The following is a 23,789-nucleotide window of genomic DNA, read 5'->3' on the forward strand; positions in this document are numbered from 1 at the left end:
TCTCCATCACAGAAATAAGAGGAAGAGGGAGGAAAGTAAAGGCCAAATCAGTCTGATATAACATATCTTGACAAATCTGGTAAAAAGTCTTAATGTTGTGAATGGAAACTAAAAAGTTACATGATATTTAAAAATATCATCTTTGGATTTCAGTTATGGGTGCTAACATACCAGATAGTCATATGTATGTAGATACATAAACAAGGGAACATGAACTTTGTAGTTAACAAGTTAAGGCCCCATTTTATAATTTAATTTATCTGTTGAATCTTGAAAAAGCTCTTCAGCCTAATGCTTGCTTTCTAATGTGAGGAATGGAGATGATGATATTGCTCACATTATTCATACTTTATTAATTTATTTTTTAATTGACAAATAGTAATTGTCTACAGCTATGGGGTACAGTGTAATGGTTTGATCTATGTATACATTGTATAAAGATTTAATCAAGTAATGTTTTGATCTTTGTATACATTGTAGAAAGATTAAATCAAGCTAATTAACGTATCTATCACCTCACCAACTTACCTTTTGTGTGTGTGTGATGAGAACATTAAAAATCTTTTTTAAAAGTAGTTTTGAAATATACAACACATTATTATTAACTCTGGTCACTATGCAGTGCAACAGGTCACTAAAACGTATTCCTCCAATCTGAGACTTGCACCTCTCCCTCTCCCCACAGCCCCTGGTAACCACCTTTCTACTCTGTTTCTATGAGATCCACCTTTTTAGATTCTATATATAAGTGGGATAATTTATTTTTATAATCTGCCTCATTCAGAAGAGCATTTGAGGCTGCTGACAGAAACTGCAAATAAAATAAAAATAGATGAGGAAACCAAGGTGCTTAAAAAATCAGGATAAGAAAAGAAAGCTGGAGTAAATTCAGGACACCAATCAGCAAGCTGCCACGTTTAGTGAAGGTGGACAGAAATTTACTCAAAGTAAAGAATTTAAGAGAGTTAGTTACAAAATGAGCACAATCTCTAAGTGTTCATATTATCTCAGCAGAAGTACGCTTCTTTCTCTGAAGACTTGAAGGCTAATTGTCCTTTAGATCGTCAAAGAGGAAGGTGCTAGATGGCGAGTAGGTCAATGTCAACAATAGTATTTCCATGTGGACACGATTTCCTATCTCACGACTGCTGTTTCCTTTATTGTCCTCCTTGCTGACCAGTGGTGAGCTCACTGAAGGGCAGGTTAGCAAACACAATTCAGAAGGGTGGGGGTATCAGGCTCTCTGATTGCCTTGCTTAATCCAATGATCGAATTTCAAATATTTAGAGGCATGGATAGATAGAATATCTTTTATGCAAAGTTTCCTCAAATCTTGTTTTTCGCAACTGAACTTTTTTTTTTTTTTTTTTTTTTTTTTTTTTTTTTTTTTTTTTTTTTGAGACGGAGTCTCGCTCTGTCACCCAGGCTGGAGTGCAGTGGCCAGATCTCAGCTCACTGCAAGCTCTGCCTCCCGGGTTCACGCCATTCTCCTGCCTCAGCCTCCCGAGTAGCTGGGACTACAGGCGCTGCCACCTCGCCCGGCTAGTTTTTTGTATTTTTAGTAGAGACGGGGTTTCACCGTGTTAGCCAGGATGGTCTCGATCTCCTGACCTCGTGATCCGCCCGTTTTGGCCTCCCAAAGTGCTGGGATTACAGGCTTGAGCCACCGCGCCTGGCCTCGCAACTGAACTTTTAATAAAATTTGGACAGCAGAGATATAACAGTAATCTGTTCTGCCAAGACCCAGAAGCAGAGATAACCTCACATGCAGAGGGGAAAATAGAGAGCCTCCTATACAGTATGAGGAGTTCAGACAGACACAAAGCTTCAATAATGGTCACCTCTCATTGCATCCAAAGTGCCCCAGGCAGTGACCACAGGCAAAGTCTACATTATCCTATTTGTTGTCAGTTAGCTCCAATAAATGAAGGAGTACACAATCAAGATCCCAAAGTCCTACACATTGGGAGCATGGGCTGTGATTATCTTAGCCTGAAATGTTTTCAAAGCAGGTCTCTCTGGTTGCTCATAGAGATCATTAAAAAGAAAGTAGCAAAGCGTTAAAGAACATCAAAGTTTAAGTAACGTATGTCTCAATGGATTAGTGGCCACATATCCTCAAATAATAGGATGGTTTGACTTGCTGGGTGTGATCACTACATGTAGACTCTTGAAACGTTCAGGGATTAAATGAGATGCTCTTAGTGAACATATTTTGTAAAGTGCTATGAAAATTCCAGTTGTTATTATTATCAGAATCCCATCTGCACGATAATCAATATTGGCTCTACTACGACACACAGGCTTGCCTCAGTGAAAAACAAGGCTCCAGAAATCATACAAGTGAGCCCTGATATCATGGGCTGTTGTACAGTAATAATGAACAACACAATTGTCCACATGACTCTCAGAGTCTTCACTCTCCAGTATGGAGACAGCGGCACCCACCTCGTCCACTGACGGGTAAAGGGCAAAGAGCTCGGCCTGCCGATTGGTCCTCCGGGCCTCCTCGTTCTGCTTCTCAAAGTCCTCGGCACTCACTTGCTGCAGGAGGTTTTCTAGCCGCTTGTCAGGCTGCAGGCTACGGAGGTCAAAGTCACAGGCAGTGACGGGGCCTTTCCCAGACACATCGCAGAGCACGTTTAAGTGGCGGGGGCCTGCCTGTGAGAGAAAACAGTGGGTCTTTGTGAGAGAGACAGCGAGTCTAAAATGAGAACTGAAGAATCTTGGATGTCTCAAGTCTGCTCCAATTTGGGACTACAGAATCTCTGCCAGGCCTCAAGTCTTCTGAAGAAACTGGGGATTTGAGAAGAATGACACCTTAGCTCCCTGGCTGGACTATTCTAAAATTAAATGTCTCCTTCTCACCTGAAGCAGGTAGTTACTCGTCATATGCAGACAAACCAGTCCTGAGGAAAGGACTAAAAACAGCACTACATTCCTATTGGTTGTTGGCTTGTTCTTTCCTGGGGCTGGGGGACCAAGCCTCTTAATGAACCATGCTCATGTCTCACACTAGAGCAAAACAGAACTGGAGGAAGGAGTAACAAAAAGGAGACTGGGCCAGGTGCAGTGGTTTATGCCTTTAATCCCAGTACTTTGGGTAGACAAGGTGGGAGGATTGCTTGAGGCCAGGAGTTCAAGACTAGCCTGGGCAACACAATGAGACTCAGTCCCTAAAAAAAAAAAAAGGCAAAACTTAGCCAGGCATGGTGGTGTGCACCCACAGTCTTAGCTACTTGGGAGGTTTAGGTAGGAAGACTGCTTGAACCCCGCCCAGGAGTTCAAGGCTGCAGTGAGGTATGATTACCATTTTTTTTTTTTAAACCGAGTCTTGCTGCAACACCTAGGCTTGAGTGCAATGGTGCCATCTCAGCTCACTGCAACCTCTGCCTCCTGGGTTCAAGTGATTCTCCTGCATCAGCCTCCCTAGTAGCTGGGACGACAGGCATCCACCACCACATCTGGCTAATTTTTGTATTTTTAGTAGAGATGGGGTTTCACCATATTGGTCAGGCTGGTCTCAAATTCCTGACCTTAGGTGATCCGCCCCCGTCAACCTCCCAAAGTGCTGGGATTACGGGGGTGAGCCACTACGCCTGGCCCCATTTAAGTCTTTAATCCATTTTGGCTGCTACAATATGATCACAAGTGACATCCTATCATGCTTTGCCATATTTTGATAGAAGCAAGTCCTAGGTCCCACCCACAGTCGGGGATGAACATCACAAAGGTGTGAATGTCACAGGCCCAGACAACCATAGAATCTGTCTGCCACACTAATTTTCTGATAATAATTTAAACTTCACATCTAGCTTCTGTAATAATGTACTATTTTTAAAATATTGGGCTCATGCCTGTAATCCCAGCACTTTGGGAGGCCGAGGTGGGCGGATCACCTGAGGTCAGGAGTTCAAGACCAGCCAGGCCAACATGGTGAAACCCCATCTCTACTAAAAATACAAAAACAATTAGCCGGGTGTGGTGGCCGGTGCCTGTAACCCCAGCTGCTTGGGAGGCTGAGGCAGGAGAATCACTTGAACCTGGGAGGCAGAGGTTGCAAAGAGCTGAGATTGTGCCACTGCACTCCAGCCTGGGTAACAAGAACGAGACTCCATCTCAAAAAATAAGTAAACAAATAAATTATTGTATCAACTTTTTAAAACTGTAAAAATCAACAAAGAAAAGAATTATCAATGACCCTACAAGTTAACTAATTTCTTTGTGAAAAATTTTTTAAAGTTTTGGCCAGTTCTAAATTATTGTGCCTTCTAAAGTTAAAGTAGTATTTATAAAGCTTAATAGGAAAGATTGAATTTTTTTTTTTTTTTTTTTTTTTTTTTTTTACGATGGAGTTTCCTCGTTTGGCTAGGAGTGCAATGGCACAATCTTAGCTCACTGCTGCCTCTACTTCCCGGGTTGAAGTGATTCTCCTGCCTCAGCCTCCTGAGTAGCTGGGATTACAGGCACGTGCCACCATGTCTGGCTAATCTTGTATTTTTAGTAGAGAAGGGGTTTCACCATGTTGGCCAGGCTGGTCTTGAACTCCTGACCTGAAGTGATTCACCTGCCCTGGCCTCCCAAAGTGCTGAGATTACAGGCATAAGCCACCACAACTGGCCACGATGACTTCTTCTGCAATCCAGCCTGGGTGACAAAGTGAGACCCTGTCTCATTCATTCATTCATTCATTCACAAATAGATAGGAGACTCTACCCATTAAACAACAGTTTCCCACTCCTCCCCCCCAGCCCCTGGCAACCACGTTTTGTTATCATTATGGATGGACACTTGGGTTGCTTCTACCTTTTGGCTACTGTGAATAATGCTGCTGTGAACACAGGTGCATAGAGCTTAACTTTTGGAAACATGAAATGTACTTGGCTACTGTTCTTTGGCTGGTTTACGCAAATGAAGGCTTCCTTTCTTTCTGTCTTCTATTTGTTAGAGTGTTTGCTGGAGTTCTTCAAATGACCCCAGGCATTTAAAAAAGTAGTTACAGAATAGTGTTAAAAGTTCATTTCCACAATATGTACACTTTAACTTGAATTTTAAACTGTAATCACTTTATAAGAATAATGACAACCGGCTGGGTGCAGTGGCTCACACCTGTAATACCAGCAGTTTTGTAGACTGAGGTGGGTGGATCACCAGGCCAGGAGATCGAGACCATCCTGACGAACACGGTGAAACCCCATCTCTACTAAAAATACAAAAAGAAATTAGCCGGGCATGGTGGTGGGTGCCTGTAGTCCCAGCTACTCGGGAGGCTGAGGCAGGAGAATGGCGTGAACCCGGGAGGCGGAGCTTGCAGTAGCCTAGATCGCGCCACTGCACTCTAGCCTGGGCGACAGAGTGAGACGCTGTCTCAAAAAAAAAAAAAAAAAAGAATAATGACAACAACAGTAACAGTGGCCAGCATTTACTAGGCACTAAGTGTACTTGGCATTATTCTAATTCTTTATGGATATTAACTCATTTAATACTCAAATAACCTCATGAGTTAGTATTATCATCCTTGTTTCCCAGGAGAGGAAACTGAAGCCCAGTAAGTTTAATTATCCTGGCTGAAGTTAGAGTTAGCACATGGTAGAATCACTAGGAGGATGCAGGTATTCTGGCCTCAGCATGGAGCTTTTCATTACTCTGTAGTTTGCCTTAGGGGCACCAAGAGTCTCTGCAGGAATTGTTCTAGGGATGGGCCCAAGGTGTCTCTGTCCCCCAATTAGAACTTTTCCACTTTTTTCTATGTTAATCATTAGGTTTCTGGGTTTTCATTTGAATGCCAATTTCTGTAGCTACAAATAAGTTTGAAAAAAATATATCACTGACTCAGATGGTAAAGTTCCTCCTACTCAAACTTTCTATGTGTCTATCCTTTATTCGAGTTTGTAAAATTGACAGCATGCCCTGGGCAGAAGAGTCCAGTAACCTTGTAACCGTGTCTGTTGATAGGAAATACCTGAGCAGCAGGTTCACTGCACTCCAAGGTTTCCGACTCAAACGTCTGTTTTGGAAGTGTCTTGTGAAAATCTTTTCGAGATCCAGTCTTTTTAAAGCCACAAATTTCTGGACTTCCTTGGTTCCTTTCATGGTTGATATTTAATTTGGAGAGAGAAAGAGGGAGAGAGAGAGGCAAACCATTAGATTAAAAATAAAAGTAATGGCTTAAGTGTAGACATGGTGCTGAGAGAGCTTTCAAAGAGGGAAGCGATTGTAATTCCTCACATTTAATTATGCACCAGGCCTAATACAAGGCTCTGTTGTAATGAGATACAAACTTACCCCCTGGCTGGCTCATTATTAAAGGGAGGCATGGCCTGGGAAAATGCCACTTCGGAGGTGTGGTCATTTCAGCTGTGGGGCATTTGGCTCCGAGCTGAAGCTAAACTATGACCCTAGTGTAAGTGGCTGGATCTAGCAATGTGCAGAAGCCGCAAATAGAGATCGTTTGAAGATAAAAATAGAGAAAACCATTTCATCTTCACATCAGTGTTCTTAATAATGAATAAAGCAGGCGGGACATGGTTACGAAAAAATAAAAATAAATGATTTATCTTTGCAAACATCCTCAATCTCCGCTCTATGAACTCTGTTAAAATTGTGTTGAATAATATGCAGCTCTGGAAAGAGTTTAAAATAGAATGTCTAGTCCTGTCACTGAAGAAATGAGACCATCATAAGAAAGGTAAAACATATAAGTTGTCAAGTGATGACGAGAGAAACCAACATGTGTATTTCCCATTTTTATGACTCAAAGACATCTTTGGAAAACATGCTGCAAAGTCAAGTGCACAAACACGTGCCATTTTAATTTTTGTTGAGGATAAGGAATATCTTATCTTTTATTTTTTTCTGACTTTTATTTTAGGTTCAAGGGACACATGTGCAAATTCATTACATGGGTAAATTGCATGTCACTTAGGCTTGATGTATGAATGATGCTGACATCACCCACGTAGTGACCATAGTACTCAACAGGCAGTTTTTCAACCCACGCCTGCTTCAATCTTCCCTTCTCTAGTAGTCCCCGGTGTCTACCGTGTTATCTTTATGCCCATGTTTACCCGATGTTTAGCTCCTACTTATAAATAAGAACATGTGGTATTTGGTTTTCTGTTCCTGTGTTAATTCATTTAGGATAATGGCCTCCAGCTGCATTCATGTTGCTGCCAAAAAAAAAAAAGAACCCATGATTTTGTTCTTTGTTATGGCTGTGTAGTATTCCATGGTGTATATGTACCACATTTTCTTTACCTAGTCCACTGTTGATGGGCATCTAGGTTGATTCCATGTCTTTGCTATTGTGAATTGTGCTGTGATGAACATACGAGTGCATGTGTCTTTTTTGTAGAACAATTTATTTTTCTTTGGGTATAGACCCAGGAGTGGGATTGCTGGGTTGAATGGTAGTTCTGTTTTAAGTTCTTTCAGAAATCTTCACAATGCATTTCATAGTGACTGAACTAATTTCCAACATATTAATTTTTGCCTTTTTTTTGTTTTTGAGACGGGGTCTCGTTCTGCTATCCAGGATGGAGTGTAGTGGTGTGATTATAGCTCACTGCAGCCTTACATTCCTAGGCTCAAGCAATCTTCCCACCTCAGCCTTCCAGTAGGTGGGAATATGGGTACACGCCACCATACCCAGCTAATTTTCTTTGTTTGTTTTTGTTTGTTTGTTTGTTTCATTTATTTTGATGTTTTGTAGAGACACATCTTGCTACATTGCATAGGCTGGTCTCAACCTCCTGGCTTCAAATAATCCTCCTGCCTCAGCCTCCCAAAATGCTGGGATTACAAGCGTAAGCTACCATGCCCAGTGTATTTTTTGGCTTTTCAATAACAGTCATTCTGACTGGTGTGAGTTGGTATCACATTGTGGTTTTGATTTGTGTTTATCTAATGATTAGTGATGCTGAGCATTTTTTCATGTATTTGTTGGCTACACGTATGACTTCTTTTGAGAAGTATCTGTTCATGTCTTTTGCCCATTTTTAAATGGGGTTGTTTGTTTTTTGCTTGTTGAATTATTTAAGTTCCTTATAGATTCTGGGTATCAGACATTCTTCAGATTTACAGTTTGTGAATATTTTCTCCTATTCAGTAGGTTGTCAGTTTACTCTGTTGATAGTTTCTTCTAGTGTGCAGAAGCTCTTTAGTTTAATTAAGTCCCACTTGTCAATTTTTGTTTTTGTTACAATTGCTTTTGGGGATTTATTCATAAATTCTTTACTAAGGCCAATGTCCAGAATACTATTTCCTAGTTTTTTTCTCTAGGGTTTTTGTAATTTTAGGTCTTACATTTAAGTCCTTAATCCATCTTGAGTTAATGTTTGTATATGATTAAAGGGAGGGGTCCCGTTTCAGTCTTCTGTATATGACTAGCCAGTTACTCCAGCACCATTTATTGAATAGGGAGACCTTTCCTCATGGCTTGTTATTGTCAACTTTGTCAAAGATCAGATGGCTGTAGGTGTGCAGCTTTATTTCTGATTCTTTAACTTGTTCTATTGGTCTATGTGTCTGTTTTTGTACCTGGACTATGCTGTGTTGGTCACCATAGCCTTGTAGTGTAGTATGAAGTCACATAGTGTGATGCCACTGGCTTTGTTCTTTTTGCTTAAGATTGCTTTGGTTATTCAGGGTTTTTGGTTCCACATGAATTTTGGAATAGGTTTTTTTTTTTTTTTTTTTTCAAATTCTGTGAAAAAATGATGTTGGTAGTTAGACAGGAATAGCAGTGAATCTAAAAATCTCTTTGGGCACTACGGCCATTTTAATAATATTGATTCTTCCTATCCATGAGCATGGAATATTTGTCCATTTGTTTGTGTCACCTCTGATCTCTTTCAGCGTGTTTCATAATTCTCGTTGTAGAGATCTTTCACCTCCTTGATTAGCTGTATTCCTAGGTATTTTAGTCAAAAGACTAAATGGAATTCCTTTCTTGATTTGGCTGTCAACTTAGACATTATTGGTGTGTGGAAATGTTACCGACTTTGTACATAGATTTTGTGTCCTGAAATTTTACTGAAGTTGTTGTCGGTTCTAGGGGCCTTTTAGCAGGGTCTGCAGTGTTTTCTGGGTACAAAATTATATTGCCTGCACTATGACAGAGCTAGTTTGACTTCCTCTCTTCCTAATGGGACGTCTTTTATTTCTTTTTCTTGCCTGATTTCTCTGGCTAGCATTTCCAGTACTATGTTGATATAAATGGTGGGAGTAGGCATCCTTGTTTTGTTCCAGTTCTCAAGAGGAATGCTTCCAGCTTTTGCCCAGTCAGTAGATGTTGGCCGTGGATAGTTGAATAATAGATGGCTCTTATTATTTTGAGGTATGTTTCTTCAATGCCTAATTTGTTGAGGGTTTTTAACATGAAGAGATGTTGAATTTTGTTAAAAGCCTTTTCTGCGTCTATTGAGATTATCCTGTGGTTTTTGTTTTTAATTCTGTTTATGTGATGAGTTTCATTTATTGATTTGTATATGGTGAATCAACCTCGCATCCCAGGAATAAAGCCTACTTGATTGTGATGAATTAACTTTTCAATGTGCTGATGGATTTGGTTTGCTAGTATCTTGTTGAGGATTTTTGTGTTGATGTTCATCAGGGATATTGGCCTAAAGTTTTCTTTTCTGCTGTGTCTCTGCCAGGTTTTGGTATCAGAATGATGCTGGCTTTGCAGAGAATGGGTTAGGGAGGGGTCCTTCCTCCTTGAATTTTTGAAATAATTTCAGTAGGATTGGTACTAGTTCTTCTTTATGTGTCTGGTATAATGTGGCTGTGAATCCATCTGATCAAGGGCTTTTTGGGGTGGGTTTTGTATTACTGATTCAATTTCAGGACTCATTATTGGTCTGTTCAAGATTTCAGTTTCTTTCTGCTTCAATCTTATGGGGCTTATGTGTTTCCAGGTATCTATCCATTTCTTCTAGGTTTTCTAGTTTGTGTGCATAGAGGTATTTGTAACAGTCTCTGAGGATTTTTTATATTTCAGAGGCATCAGTTGTAGTGTCATTTTTGTCATTTCTGATTGTGCTTATTTGGATCGATCTTCTCTCTTGTTTTCTTTATTAATCTAGTTAGTGGTCTATCAACCTTGTCTCTTTTTTTTTTTGGAATAAAAAACTTTTGGTTTCATTGATCTTTTGTATGGATTTTCACATCTCAATTTTTTTTCAGCTCTGATTTTGGTTATTTCTTTTCTTCTGCTGGCTTTAGGTTGGTTTGCTCTTGTTTTTCTAGTTCCTCCAGGTCACACACCATTTTGTTTGATTTCCTGAACTAATAGAAAAACCACCAAGCTGGTAAAGGGACATGAGGTGATAATGGAAGGTATTAGGCATATCACATGCCAGATAGATAAAATAAGAAATGTAAGACAGCTACTAGCAATTATAGAAATACAAAGTTTATAACTCTGGCACAGAGAACAGGTATTTGACCAATTTTAGTTGACTGAATTAATTAAAGAATAAGATGTCCCAGTGACGTCTGTAGGAAGAACAGGACACTCTCCCTGGATTTTATTGTGTTCTAAAGACAATTTGTTTTGAGTCAAAAAAAAAAAAAGACAAGAATTAGGCCTAGAAAAGAGATAAGACTAGCTTGGTGACTAATTCAACTCAAGGCCATCTTTAGTGTCCCCTGGCCACTTAAATTTCTCTGACCCAAACCTATGTTCCTAGGGCTGGGTGGAAAGCAGGCTAAATTGGGGAAATGCAAAATAAATAAATAATGAACAAGGTGTACTCTGAATAAGAAAACAAGACTAAACATTCAAAAAGGATTTCAAGAAAAATATACAGCGTGGCTGCAGTGGCTCACACCTGTAATCCCAGCACTCTGGGAGGCCAAGGTGGGAGGATCGCTTGAGCCCAGGAGTTTGAGACCAGCCTGGGTGACATGGTGAAACCACATATCTATAAAAAACACAAAAAATTAGCTGAGTATGGTGCCACCTGCCTGTAGTCTCAGCTATAACGGAAGGTGAGATGGGAGGATTGTTGGACTGTCCATTAACAGGGTTATTTGAGAGAAATTCTCACATGTATTTCATAAACCTGATAGTTTCTTAAAAGTTACTCTCACAAATATAAATCAGGCAACAACATATCTGTGTGTGCTGACTAGGCAAGCTTTCCTACTGCATAAAGTGACTGTTTTGGACTCTCCCTAATGGCTCAAAGAAAAAAAAAATCTGTGTGATCTAACATCCCGGCTGGGGGTCAGAGAACAAAAACCAACTCAAAGCAGTGACAAATATATGCAGATATTAAGTTATCCCCTAAAATTATGCGACCCCACATAACAATATATCAAACCAGTGACATTTCTTGAAAAGTCCAATTTTAGGGGGAAAAATTACCAAAGAATTTATCTAACATTCATTCTAACATTGAAACAAACAATTAAAATTCAAATTTCCCACATTGGTATTTGCCTTTTGCCTTTTCTTTTTTATAAAGGACCTGTACATTTGAAAGGGTATTGATGTCAAAGGTTTAGTATGACATGACATGAAGGTTTACAAGAATTTTGGGCCACAGAAATAAAATCAGGAAGCAGCTACCTAAAGACCTTTTGTGTGTGAGGCTTAGCAACCAGAACTATATCAGCTTTAGCATTACTTTTTGTCTTATAATAAAATGCACCTATTTCCAAGAGTGTTTACTTACAAGGGAACATCTCTCTTTCTCTCTGACACACACACACACACACAGAGACACTTACAGATGTGTGCCCGTTTCCATTATCCTCAAGTTATTTCTCTCTGTGCCTCTGTTTCTTCATAGGGTAAAGCATGAACATGAGGTGAATTCTAAGATATTTTCCCTAGCTTTAAAGTTTTACGATAAAAGTTCATGCACTGATCTGAAAAAAGCCAAAATCATTTTTTTTTTTTTTTTTGAGACAGACTCTGGCTCCTTCACCCAGGCTGGAGGACAGTGGCGCGATCTCGGCTCACTGCAACCTCCACCTCCTGGGTTCAAGCGATTCTCCTGTCTCAGCCTCCCGAGTAGCTGGGATCACAGGCGTGCACCACCACGCCCAGCTAATTTTTGTATTTTTAGTAGAGTCAGGGTTTTGCCATGTGGGCCAGACTGGTCTCGAACTCCTGACTTCAGGTGATCCACCCGCTTCTGCCTCCCAAAGTGCTGGGATTACAGGCATGAGCCACCCCACCTGGCCCTAATTTAAAATCAAATTTTCTCCTCAAAAGATGCCTAACTTTTGGGACCATCAAATTTATTTGGCTATTGTTCCTTGGCTGTTGTACACAAATGATGCTTGCTTTCTTTTCTGTCTTCCATTTTGTTAGAGTGTTTGTGTGAGTTTTTCCGATGGACCCCACAGTCAATGACAAATGGGCATTAACAAATTAGTTACACAATAGTGTTAAAACTTCAGTTCACAATATGCACACTTTAAGACTTCAGGGTTTTTGCTATGGAAAGCATTAAGACTAGCATCTTCTATGACTGTGTGTTCAAAACTAGAGCAAACTTTCCCTCTCTTCCTCCTAGTAGGTTTAACATCTACTTCCCCATTTAAAAACTTCAGAAAGTCTCAAAGCTCCCTCATGGCAGCAAGGGTGAACCTGGCTGGGGAGGAGAAGACAAGGGTTGGCAAGCATGTAAAGATGACTCATGCCAGAAGTGCTGGCCGCAGAAGGAACCATCACTGGGTAGGCAGTGAGACTGCTGGCTAACTGCCACTGGCTACAAGAGACTCCCAGCCTCATTACCCCACCCTGGCAACGGAATCAAATAAAGCCAAGTTCCTGTTGTACCTAGATGCAGACAGGAGAAAAATGGGGAAACAGGCCAACTGCTAGAAAAATGATTCTCACGAAATGAACTCGACCTATTGCTTCCCAGGAGATCTGCATTTCTTTTCTTAAAACACTATTCTAACACATTTGAGACAATCCAAAGACCAAGCACGTCTTGAGAGCATTCTCCTTAATGACAATGTGGTGGAGCAGGCAGAATTCAGGTGCTACAGTCAGAAGGAACTGGGTGCAGATGCTGGCTCCTTAATCTACTAATAGACCTTGGACAAAGCTTTAGTCTTTCAGAGTCACAGTTCCCTCAAGTATGAAATAGGGGGAAATGTTGCTCATTTTGAGGACCTATTGTGAGGATTAGAAAATAATATGTGTTCCTCATCTTCTTTTTCCTCTTCCCTACCCTCTCTTTCCTTTTACATCCTCTTTCTCCTTTCCCTTATCTCCCTTCCTGTACAATTTGGTGCTAAAATCATAAGGTGCATCAGAACAAGGCAGCCCTCCATGCCTTGGGGTGGGAGTAGCTAAGGAGGTCCAGAATAGGAAGTTGAAGCCCAAACAGGGTGAGGATGCATCCATTTAAGACGGACTGCCTGGCATAGAAAATCAGAACCCATATGGTGTGAGGAGGGCATCCAAGCTGAACCAGGCTGGCATGTGATAACAGAGCCTGGAGAGTCTTAGTGGGTTTGGATTTGTGGGGAGGGAGTCTATGCACAACAGGTCAAGAGTGGCTCTGTGACATCCACAGCTGGATTGCTCTTTGTTACCACATAGGCTGATTAGCCTAGTTTGCTTTTTCATACTTTTAGAAAGCAAATAGCTAAGCACCTTGACAGCTAGCACAACAAATGCGTGTCATAATAAGCAATTATTGATCAGGGAGACATTTTTATGGTGTTTTGGGAGTAACTGAATTATATGCACTGATGTGTTTGAATTTTAATTGTTTACCAGTTCACTGGGAGTAAAATATGGAGTAATAAAACAGATGATACCCCATTCCTTGATATCCCAGCTCTCCTTGAGCTCGACCTTCCTCCAGAATTACCTTAATCACCCCAGATGAAAAACAAAGTCTAAAGGCTTTTATGATGCTGCCCATAACACTCATGAAATGTTTCACTGTCTCTGGCAAGAATAAATATATTATGTAAACAAGTTTAATTACTTAAGAGTTTAGCTCTCCACCAAGCATCAAAAACATTCTCAAGTTTATCCCTCTTTGCTTCATTTAGAGAAAATGACATAGGAAGTAAAGCGTAAAATAGTTAATATCACCCAAAAGATGTCATCAAATATTCATCCACACAAAGTTATCAAAATATGCAGCTATAAGGTGGGACAACCAAGCAAACATGGCACCATGCTAATCAGTAAACCAGGAACCATTTTCAAAAGTCATGGGGAGAAAAGCACTATTGTTTTTAGAACAAGGACACCAAATTTGGTGCTATAGACATGAATGATAGAATAGAAATTGTTTAACAAATCTTCCAGTCTAAGTAACACAAACATTTCAAGTAAGAAAATACATGTCCTCCAATATACTGGAGATCATGTATTGTACATTTTTGTGTAACTTAATCTTTCTCTGCTAGGTTTAAAAGGAAATCTAAAAATTTCCTCTATCCTTCATGGGCAGCATTATTTGTATGATTTAAATGTCTCAATTATAGAACTTGAGTGGCAAATGCCCTATAGAACGATGAGAGTGGGAGGGAACACAAATGGTCATTACTCTACTCCTCTACCCCCTAAGTGGGATTCAAAACCATTACCACAGCTAGCAAGGACATAAAAGCCTATCTCTAGATATTATAGATAAATGTAATATCAGCAAGGAGATAATTGAGGAATAAAGGAGCTAACTAAATCAGTGTTTGACTGCATGGTTCTGGATAACAAAAGCATGTCCTTAAAAGGCAAAGTGACTTCATTAAGTATGGTCCTCCAGAGGAAGGCAGGTCGCCCCCTCCATGGCGCATTCAATATATGGGAGAGAATTTTGTATTCATTCCTTTGACATGCTAATATAAGTATGTTTTTGATATGTACTACTTAATAAATATAATAGCTAATATTTACTGAATTATTATTATATATGCTACCAAAGTATTTCACTTGGAGGGAATATTTGGGATAAATGGAATTGATTTCTTCTAATTTAATGATCCAAGGCAGATTTTACATCACGGGCACTATAGTGCCAACACCCCCCAAGGACACTCCCATGTCCTTTTGTAGTCAGCCTCCTTCCCCACTCCCAGACCCTGGTAACCATGGACCTGTTTTCCATTGCTGTAGCTTTATCTTTTCCAGAATGTCCGATAAATGAAATCATGCAGTTATCTTTTTTGTCTGGCTTCTTTTTTTTTTTTTTTTTTTTTAAGACAGCGTCTTGCTTTGTTGACCAGGCTGGAGCGCAATGGCATGATCTTGGCTCACTGCAACCTCCGCCTCCTGGGTTCAAGCGACTCTTCTGCCTCAGCCTCCCGAGTAACTGGGACTACAGGCATGCGCCACCATGCCCGGATAATTTTTGTAGTTTTAGTAGAGACAGGGTTTCACCATGTTGGTCAGGCTGGTCTGGAACTCCTGACCTCAAGTGATCCACCCGCCTCAGCCTCCCAAAGTGCTGGGATTACAGGCATGAGCCACCATGCCCAGCCTTTGTTTGGCTTCTTTCACTTAGCATACTGCATCTGAGATTCATCCATGATGTTGTATATATCAATTATTTGTTCCATTTCACTGCTGAGTAGTATTCCATTGCATGGACTTACCAGAGTTTGTTTACTACCCAACTGAGTACAATCTGGGTTTTTTCTAGTTTTTGGCAATTACAAATACAACTGCTATACAGGTTTGGCAATTACAAATAAAACTGCTAAACTGCTATATTTGCATACAGGTTTTTATGTAAATACCCAAGAGTGGGACTTATGGTTTTATGGTTAAGTGCATATTTAACTGGGATTTTAGAACACATAAGGAAAGGAAATTTGGTGATAGGACACTGTATTCAGAAAGTAGGTGTAATAGCTTCCAGATTAATATAATAGCCTGTAATCCCAGCATTTTGGGAGGCTAAGGCAGGCAGATCACCAGGTCAGGAGATGAAGACCATCCTGGCTAACATGGTGAAACACCATCTCTACTAAAAATACAAAAAAATTTGCCTGGCATGGTGGTGGGCGACTGTAGTCCCAGCTACTCAGGAGGCTGAGGCAGGAGAATGGTGTGAACCTGGGAGGCAGAGCTTGCAGTAAGCCGAGATTGCGCCACTGCACTCCAGCCTGGGTGACAGAGTGAGACTACACCTCAAAAAAAAAAAAAAAAAAAAAAGAAAAGAAAAGAAAACACTAAAAGAAGACTGGAGGAATTTAAATTTTATTTTAATAAATAATATCCTGCACTGACAAGAATATGGCAACATGCCAGTTTCATGCCCAGTTGGTAATGGAATGAAATAGCATGACTTTTCTGGAGAAGAATTTGGCAGTACTTATCAGAGCATACCATGTACACTGGCTTCATTTCTACCCTCAGAAATATTCACACACATGTGTAGGGGCAAATGTACAGAGATGTTTGTTTCGGTATTATTTGCAATTATGAAAAATGGAGATGACCAAATGCTCATTTAGTTTCAATAATTTATGACACATTCCTTCACCCTTTCAATACTAGGCAGCATTTCAGTAGAATGGGATATAGCTCTGACATGGACAGTTATTTTTTAAAAAGTTTGTAATACATAAATACATACATTAATACATATATCTTTATGTGAAAAATATAAATAGACAAATATTTTTTGTGAGGGTATGAAAAGATCTGGAAGCTACACAGCTGGGCTTTATACAGTGAAGAGTGAGTTAAGGGAAGGGTAGGACGCTGGTAAGTAGTGAGGCATGAGATTTGCCTTTTCCTTAATGCAACTCCATATTACTTGATTTCTTTCAAAACAATCATACATTATTTGGCACATAACCAAATTAAAGGAGAGCTAAATAATCAATCACTAATTAATAAATGGCCAGCAACCCCTATTGCATCCTCTTCCGACTTTCTAGTAAACCACTTATGAAGACACAGAAAAAATGGAAACTCATCCAAATGAAGAGATAACTTAATGCCTGAATCTGGACAGAACCTCTGTGGATCAGATGGAGCTGGAAAGAGAAGGATGTACCAAACTTTGTCTCCCCAAAGGCGAACTCACTGAATAAAGATAAGAAGGTGTTTTACACCTTCCTGCCCATGAATCCCTGGTCAGTGTCTATACAGAAATCTGAATTCTCCTTCTTCATAGTAGTGGCTTATCTATGAAGGCATCACAGCTTCCACTTGGCTTCATTTATATGAATCACCACCTTCTCCTTGCCCTTCTCCTTCTACCATCATTCTAAAACAATACAGATACAACTCACAGAAAACAACAAGCTAAAAATGTACTATATGAGGTTGGGAGATGAAGGGCATCTGGCAATAGTGTACTGGATTCTCCCCACAGATAAAACACGACAGATGCACATAGAGACAGAATGATTCCTGGGAGGAGTGTGTGCTAGGAATTGTAGTTGTCATGGGCAGAGTGTTAGATTCAGAGTGCAAGAGAATCAGGCAGAGGGCTAGAAAGAGATGCATCTTTTCTACAAGAAAGCTTGTCGGAAACTGACAATGAGTTCTGAAGTTGTACACTTCTCCTGTCCACTAGCTGACCTTCGGGAAGGGAACTGCTCCATTACACAGGGGTGCAGAGAACTGGGCCAGTGGTAATCCCATCCCTAGAATGTTGCCAAACATAAAGTTAAAACAGATATTCCTTTCTTTTTGGGGGGAACAAGATGCAAAAACTTGCATAGAATAAATATATGGATAACCATTACTTCTATAGAAAAGATAAAAACAAATGGAGACACATAAGGGAACAGAAGCAATAGTCAAGTGGCTAATGGTCTGGATTAATGCTTTAATCCCAAACTCTTAGAAAATAATAAGTTTGTGAATCAAATTTTAAGCATGATGCCAAAATTAAATATCATAAGGAAAAATATTAATATAGATTTACTGATATAAATAATTCTGAATGTTAAAATTAAAACAACTTTAAAAGACAAAAGCATACTGGGGAAGACATTTTTAATACATGATAGATAAGGGTTAATATATTTAACAAATAAAGCACTTATAAAAATACATCAGACTAGACAAATACATTAATAGAGATGCACAAATTTCATGAATAAGCAGAGCACCAGGAAAAATAAAAAATGGCCAAGAAACAGAAAAAAGATACCTAATCTAATAATAAAAGAAAATGAAAATAAAAGACAACCTTTTAACAAATAAAATTGGAAATGTTGATAAATTATAACATCTAATATTCTTGAGGATTCATGCATAGAGTGTCAACAATTAATCTTTTTTTATTTTTATTTTTTGAGACGGAGTTTCACTCTTGTTGCCCAGGCTGGAGTGCAAGACACGATCTTGGCTCACCACAACCTCTGCCTCCCGGAATCAAGTGATTCTCTTGCCTCAGCCTCCCTGGGATTACAGACATGTGCCAACATGCCTGGCTAATTTTGTATTTTCAGTAGAGATGGGGTTTCTCCATGTTGGTCAGGCTGGTCTCCAACTCCCAACCTCAGGTGATCCACCCTTCTTGGCCTCCCAAAGTGCTGGGATTACAGGCATGAGCCATTGTGCCCGGCCTTTTTTTTTTTTTTTTTTTTTTTTGAGATAGGGTCTTCCTCTGTTGCCTGGCCTGTTGTGCAGTGATGCAATCATCACTCACTACAGCCTGGACCTCCTGGGCGCAAGTGATCCTCCTGCCTCAGCCTCCTGAGTAGCTAGGACTACAGGTGCATGTCACCACACGCAGCTAATTTTTTAATTTTTATTTTTGTAGAGATGAGGTCTCTGTATATTGCCCAGGCTGCTCTTGAACTCCTGGGTTCAAGTGATCCTCCTATCTCAATCTCCCAAAGTGCTGAGTGAGATTATAAATATGAGCCACTGCGCCCAGCATACTGTTTGATCTAGCATTCCAAATCTTTAAATTTGTGCATATCCTTTGACACAGAAATTCCTCTTGTAGGAATTTATTCCAAAGAAAAACATCATAAATATGTACAAATTTTTTGTGAGAAGGATGTTGTTGCATTTTAAGTACAACACTGAAAAGTAAGGAATTGTCTAAATATTAAAATTGGTTAAATAAATTTTGGTATAAATATATTATGCAATAGTTAATCACTGTATTGAGGAAGAATATTTAATAGCAAAGGGAGAGAATCGCTCTTTACGGTGAAAACTGAAAATGCATGTAACAAAAATGATATTATAATCTTATTTAGTTTTCATACAAACATATACCAAAAAACCCAACACTACTCAAAGGATAGACATCAAATGTTCATGATGATTATCTGTCTAGAGTGAAACTGAGTGATTTTTGTTTCATAATTATTTCTAAAATTTCTACAACAAGTATTCCAAAAAGAGTCATTTTTTTCTCTTACATTTGTGCAAGATCAAGAAAATCACTACTCCAAGAAGCTTGCATTGCTATGAGAAATGAAAAAGTGGGCAAGCCCGAAATAGAAAATAAATCTGAAAACCAAATGTATCAAAATGGACCTTTCTATTTGTTGTTCCTTCTCAGATTTTTTTAGATCTTTAATGTCCAGAAAGTACCTCTAATGATAGCATTTAAAAACTTGAGAACAGCTTGTTCAGAAATCTTTATTATCAGCAAACCATAATTTTACTTGACTGCCCAGCGAGCTTTGTTTTCCATTCATATTAGAACAGATGATGGATTAGCATCTAACTTTCTCTTAATAACTTTTAATAACGAATGCTTTCTCTTTTTCTGCTGCTGACAATGTATGCATATTGACATTTTTCCAGAAAATCTCAGCACAAACTCAATAGCACCCTTCCAGGAGCTGGATAAAACCCAGTCCTCAAAGTCTTTCATCATTTACCCCATAGAACAGTAATTCTTACTGAGGTATAGGAGGAATGAGGCTATCAGAATTTTAAACTACTAATGTCTTGTCAAAGTTTCTGTGATGTGTCTCTAGTGGCGTGTGCCTTAATCTGTAGATAGTCCACATCTCACTCCCCAACACGTACACCCATGCAGATTGAGAATTTCAATGGGCATAGAGGTTTCTCATGAAAGAGTGTTGTCCAGCTCCATGGCATGGAGCGAAAAAGCTCAGAACAATGTCACAGAAGGTTTGATTAATCCAGGAGAGAAAGATCCCTTACTGGAAGGCCAGAAAGTAATTTATTTCTTGGTCATAAACTTGAATACCACCTCTGAATCTGAGGCCAGGTTTCAATTCATTTAATTTTTTCCCCCTAGGACTTCATCAGAATTAGAAGAAAACAAAAAGGCTCTATTCCAGGTGCCCAATCTTTTGGCTTCCCTGGGCCACACTGGAAGAAGAATTATTTTAGGCCAAATATAAAATACACTAACACTAACCATAGCTAATGAGCTAAAAAAATCACACACACAAAAAAATCTCCAATGTTTTAAGAAAGTTTATGAATTTGTGTTGGACCACATTCAAAGCCATCCCGGGATCCATGCTTCCCATGGGCGAGGGGTTGGGCAAGCCTGCAGTCTATTCTTTATGTTTGAAATGAACTTTCTTTCTCAGTAAGTGAATGGATAAATAAACAATGGTACAGCCATGCGATGAAAGATATTCAGCAATAAAAAAAAAAATGAGCTATGAAGCCACAAAAAGACATTGAGGAACAAGGTGAAATTACGGAGACAGTAAAAAAGGAAAAGGGGTTGCCAGGGAGGGAGGATGAACAAGTGGAACACAGAGGATTTTTAGGGCAGCGAACCGATTCTATATGATACTGTAAAGGCAGATACATCAAAACCCATAGAATATACAACATAAAAAGTAAACACTAATGTAAACTATGGACTTTAGTTAATAACAACATATCCATACTGGCTCAGCTACTGTAACAAATGTACCACACTAAAGTAAGATGTTCATAATAGGGGAAACTGTGTGTGTGTGATACGGGGTGGGGATAAGGAGGGAGTACATGAGAACTCTATTTTCCATGCAATTTTTCTGTAAACCTAGAACTGTTCAAAGCATTAAGAAATATTTAAAAACTAACAATATAAAATTAATATTTATATATAAAAAGTGGAAAAAAAGTAACTTACTTTCGGTTCACAATTAGCCACTCCCGGATGTAGGTCTGAACACAGTCCCTGACATGAGGGTCCAGTTCAACCCTAATGAGGTAGAAAATGAAATAAACACATGTTATTACTGGGTAAAAACAAAACAATCCCTTATCATAAGCAAGGAACATGATATGAATTTAAATCCTTATCAGTGAGAATGCTTAGGATGTTCTTGCTCAGTCATTCCAAATGTCTGAAGTATTCCTGAGGCAATAAACATTTTTACTTTGATGAGACAAACATGTTGGCATTTTTTGCTTTGTGGGTTTTCTTTATTATAGAGAATCATGCTAAATTATAGCTATCCCTGAAGGCATTCTGACACAAGACAGGTAGAACTAGCTGTAATCAAATACAAAACAAGGAAAATAAGTATAAATACCTATCTCTGACAGGGTAATTTGGACATATTTTTTATGCATGTGTAACCTTGTTAGGACACGCATGTTCTCCTTTTTGAAAACCAGGAAAAAGAACAGTTGTCTTATGCTTTGACGAATTTGCAAACACTGGCTTTGGTTGGTGATCATTAATTCAGTTGGTTCCTGTCATGTCTGCTTAAGGAATGCACCATGAGCAATACTCTTCAAGTGCTTCAGAGTCTTGAAATCAGAAATAACAATTGTAGCAAAGCTTTTTGCTATTGTTGCTAATGCATTAGTACCAGAAATAAACAGGCTTAAATGCGACAAGCCTTATTTTCTCATTTGTAATAAGGAGGTAAGAAAAGAGACATGCTGTTAGTATTAGATGAAATACTGTAAAGGTTACACATGTAGTCTCTGGGCCCTAACTGCCCAAATCCCAGTTTCATCCCTTATAGCTATGTGACCACGAGCCAGTCACTCAACCCTTCTGTGCCTCGGTTTCCTCACCTTAAAGCCGTTAGAGAAGTAAGAGTGCCCCTTTTAGTAGACAGCTTTGATGAAGATTAAATCAGTTAGTGTGCAAAGTGCTTAGAAGACTGCCTGGCACATCATAAGATGCATATATGATATTAATAGTTTACACTTAGGTAGCATTTACTATACATTATGAACTGAGGCAATCACTGTATATGTATTAATTCAGTTAATTCTCAATCAGCACCATAGGGTAGGCAAAACTATTACTCTCACTGTGCAGAAAAATGAGATGGTAAGGATCTTGTTCTGAGTCACGCAGCAAGTGGTGGGGCAGGGACCTGAATCCAGGCAGCTCACCTGTAGCGTTCATGTTTTTCACTATCATGCCATCAAAGCTCAACATAAAGTTCTGCGCTAGCCACAGGGTGTTCAACAGGAGTCAGCTATTGTTTACTCTGGTGTGATGATGATACCTTTCCCTGCCTTAATTATACAGAAGACTTTCTGGCAACAACTGAAATAGTAGAGGTTGTCTTAAAGCCATCAGACAGGTGTGTTACCTATAAATTCTTTTGACAAGGCAATAGTATACTAAAAAACTGATGCTAAGTAAAAAAATATCTTCCTTATCAAATTTCAAAAAAAAAAAAAAAAACCCACTCCTCCTTCCTCTAAATTCATTGTACTATTTTTTTGTTGTTGTTTTTTAAGAAACAGGGTCTCACTATTTTGCCCAAGTGGAACTCAAATTCCTGGGCTCAAGTGATCCTCTTGCCTCAGCCTCCCGAATAGCTGGGACCACAGGAACGAGCTGGGGTGACTGGCTACTGTAAGCATTTTAAACAGCTTTTTCCAAGATTCTGACCATATTTGGAAATATCCATTAATTTTACATAAATGAATAAATTAAGTGATTCTTCACTAAAGATGAAAATAGTAGGTGTTAACTTATATTAAAGTCATACCTGAATAAATGGACTGAAATGGGGGAGTATGTTTCCCAAAACTGACAATGTTTTTGTTTCCTGGAAAGTGTGTATTTTTAAAACATCAGAGCTACACATAGGGTCAGTTCTCCTATGTGAGTGAGAACTGTCTGAAGAAGACAGCAACAGTTCACAATAATGTCACCCCATTATCATGCAACCTCCTTAAACTGTGATGAAATAAAATCCAAAGTAGAACTAGAATATCTCAGAGTAAAGAGGGCAGGGGCTGTGTGTCAGGATCTTCTTTCTGGGACCTTCTGGGGAAGATGAGAAGGTAGAACCTGTCCAGGAGGATATGAATCTTAATTTGGCTTTTAAAATAAATGTAAACAAAAGTTTATCCTAAACCTCCAAAGAGACATTACTTTTTTACATTTCGGAAGCAACAGGAGTTTCATTTAGCTACAATTCCACAGTGAGTTTGATACCAAAAGCTAATGCCCATGCCTATAAACATATAGAATACCAACTCTAGAAACTCAAGCCCTAATCAGTTATTCACATATTTATTCTACAGAGCTCTCCCCACTGTTTTAGCGCTGCATGACACTTCTTCAGAGGGACTTTGACTTATTCATCTTTTCATCTCAGTATCCAGAACACAGTAGATGCTCAATAAATGTGGGTTTACCTTATGTTTCTAACTTGATCCAGTCTCATAACTGTAAGCAATTAAAATGCTTCTAGATGGAGGCATTTCAGAAGTTATTATTAAAAGTCTTGACATTTTTACAAATGGAGAAACCGAGGATTTGGGAGGTCATGTGACTCAGCCAAGGTCACTGAGCTGGCAGCCAGGTGGTCTGGCTCCAGAGTCTGTACTTTTAACCTCCTCTTGAGCATTTCATTTGGTTCCCCTGCATGCCTTGCACTGGCTTAGTCTCCAAATAGCTTTTCAAAAGCTCTGGCCAAAC

The 23,789-nt window shown here is 39.3% G+C and overlaps 1 protein-coding gene across 5 annotated transcripts in view; it reads right to left on the reverse strand.

Moving 5' to 3' along the window:
- DOCK8 (dedicator of cytokinesis 8) overlaps nt 1-23,789 on the reverse strand; it is a 249,155-nt gene that overhangs the window by 155,546 nt on the left and 69,820 nt on the right. For all 5 annotated transcript variants that reach the window (XM_017883739.1, XM_017883759.1, XM_017883744.1 and 2 more), the window contains 3 exons: nt 21,018-21,089; nt 5,963-6,086; nt 2,449-2,661 (listed from right to left, as the gene is read on the reverse strand). In XM_017883739.1, the coding sequence (XP_017739228.1) occupies nt 2,449-2,661; nt 5,963-6,086; nt 21,018-21,089 (409 nt within the window). The remainder of the gene's footprint in view (nt 1-2,448; nt 2,662-5,962; nt 6,087-21,017; nt 21,090-23,789) is intronic.

Source organism: Rhinopithecus bieti, unplaced genomic scaffold (assembly GCF_001698545.2).
Source record: "Rhinopithecus bieti isolate Rb0 unplaced genomic scaffold, ASM169854v2 scaffold_641, whole genome shotgun sequence".
Classification (NCBI taxonomy): Eukaryota; Metazoa; Chordata; class Mammalia; order Primates; family Cercopithecidae; genus Rhinopithecus; species Rhinopithecus bieti.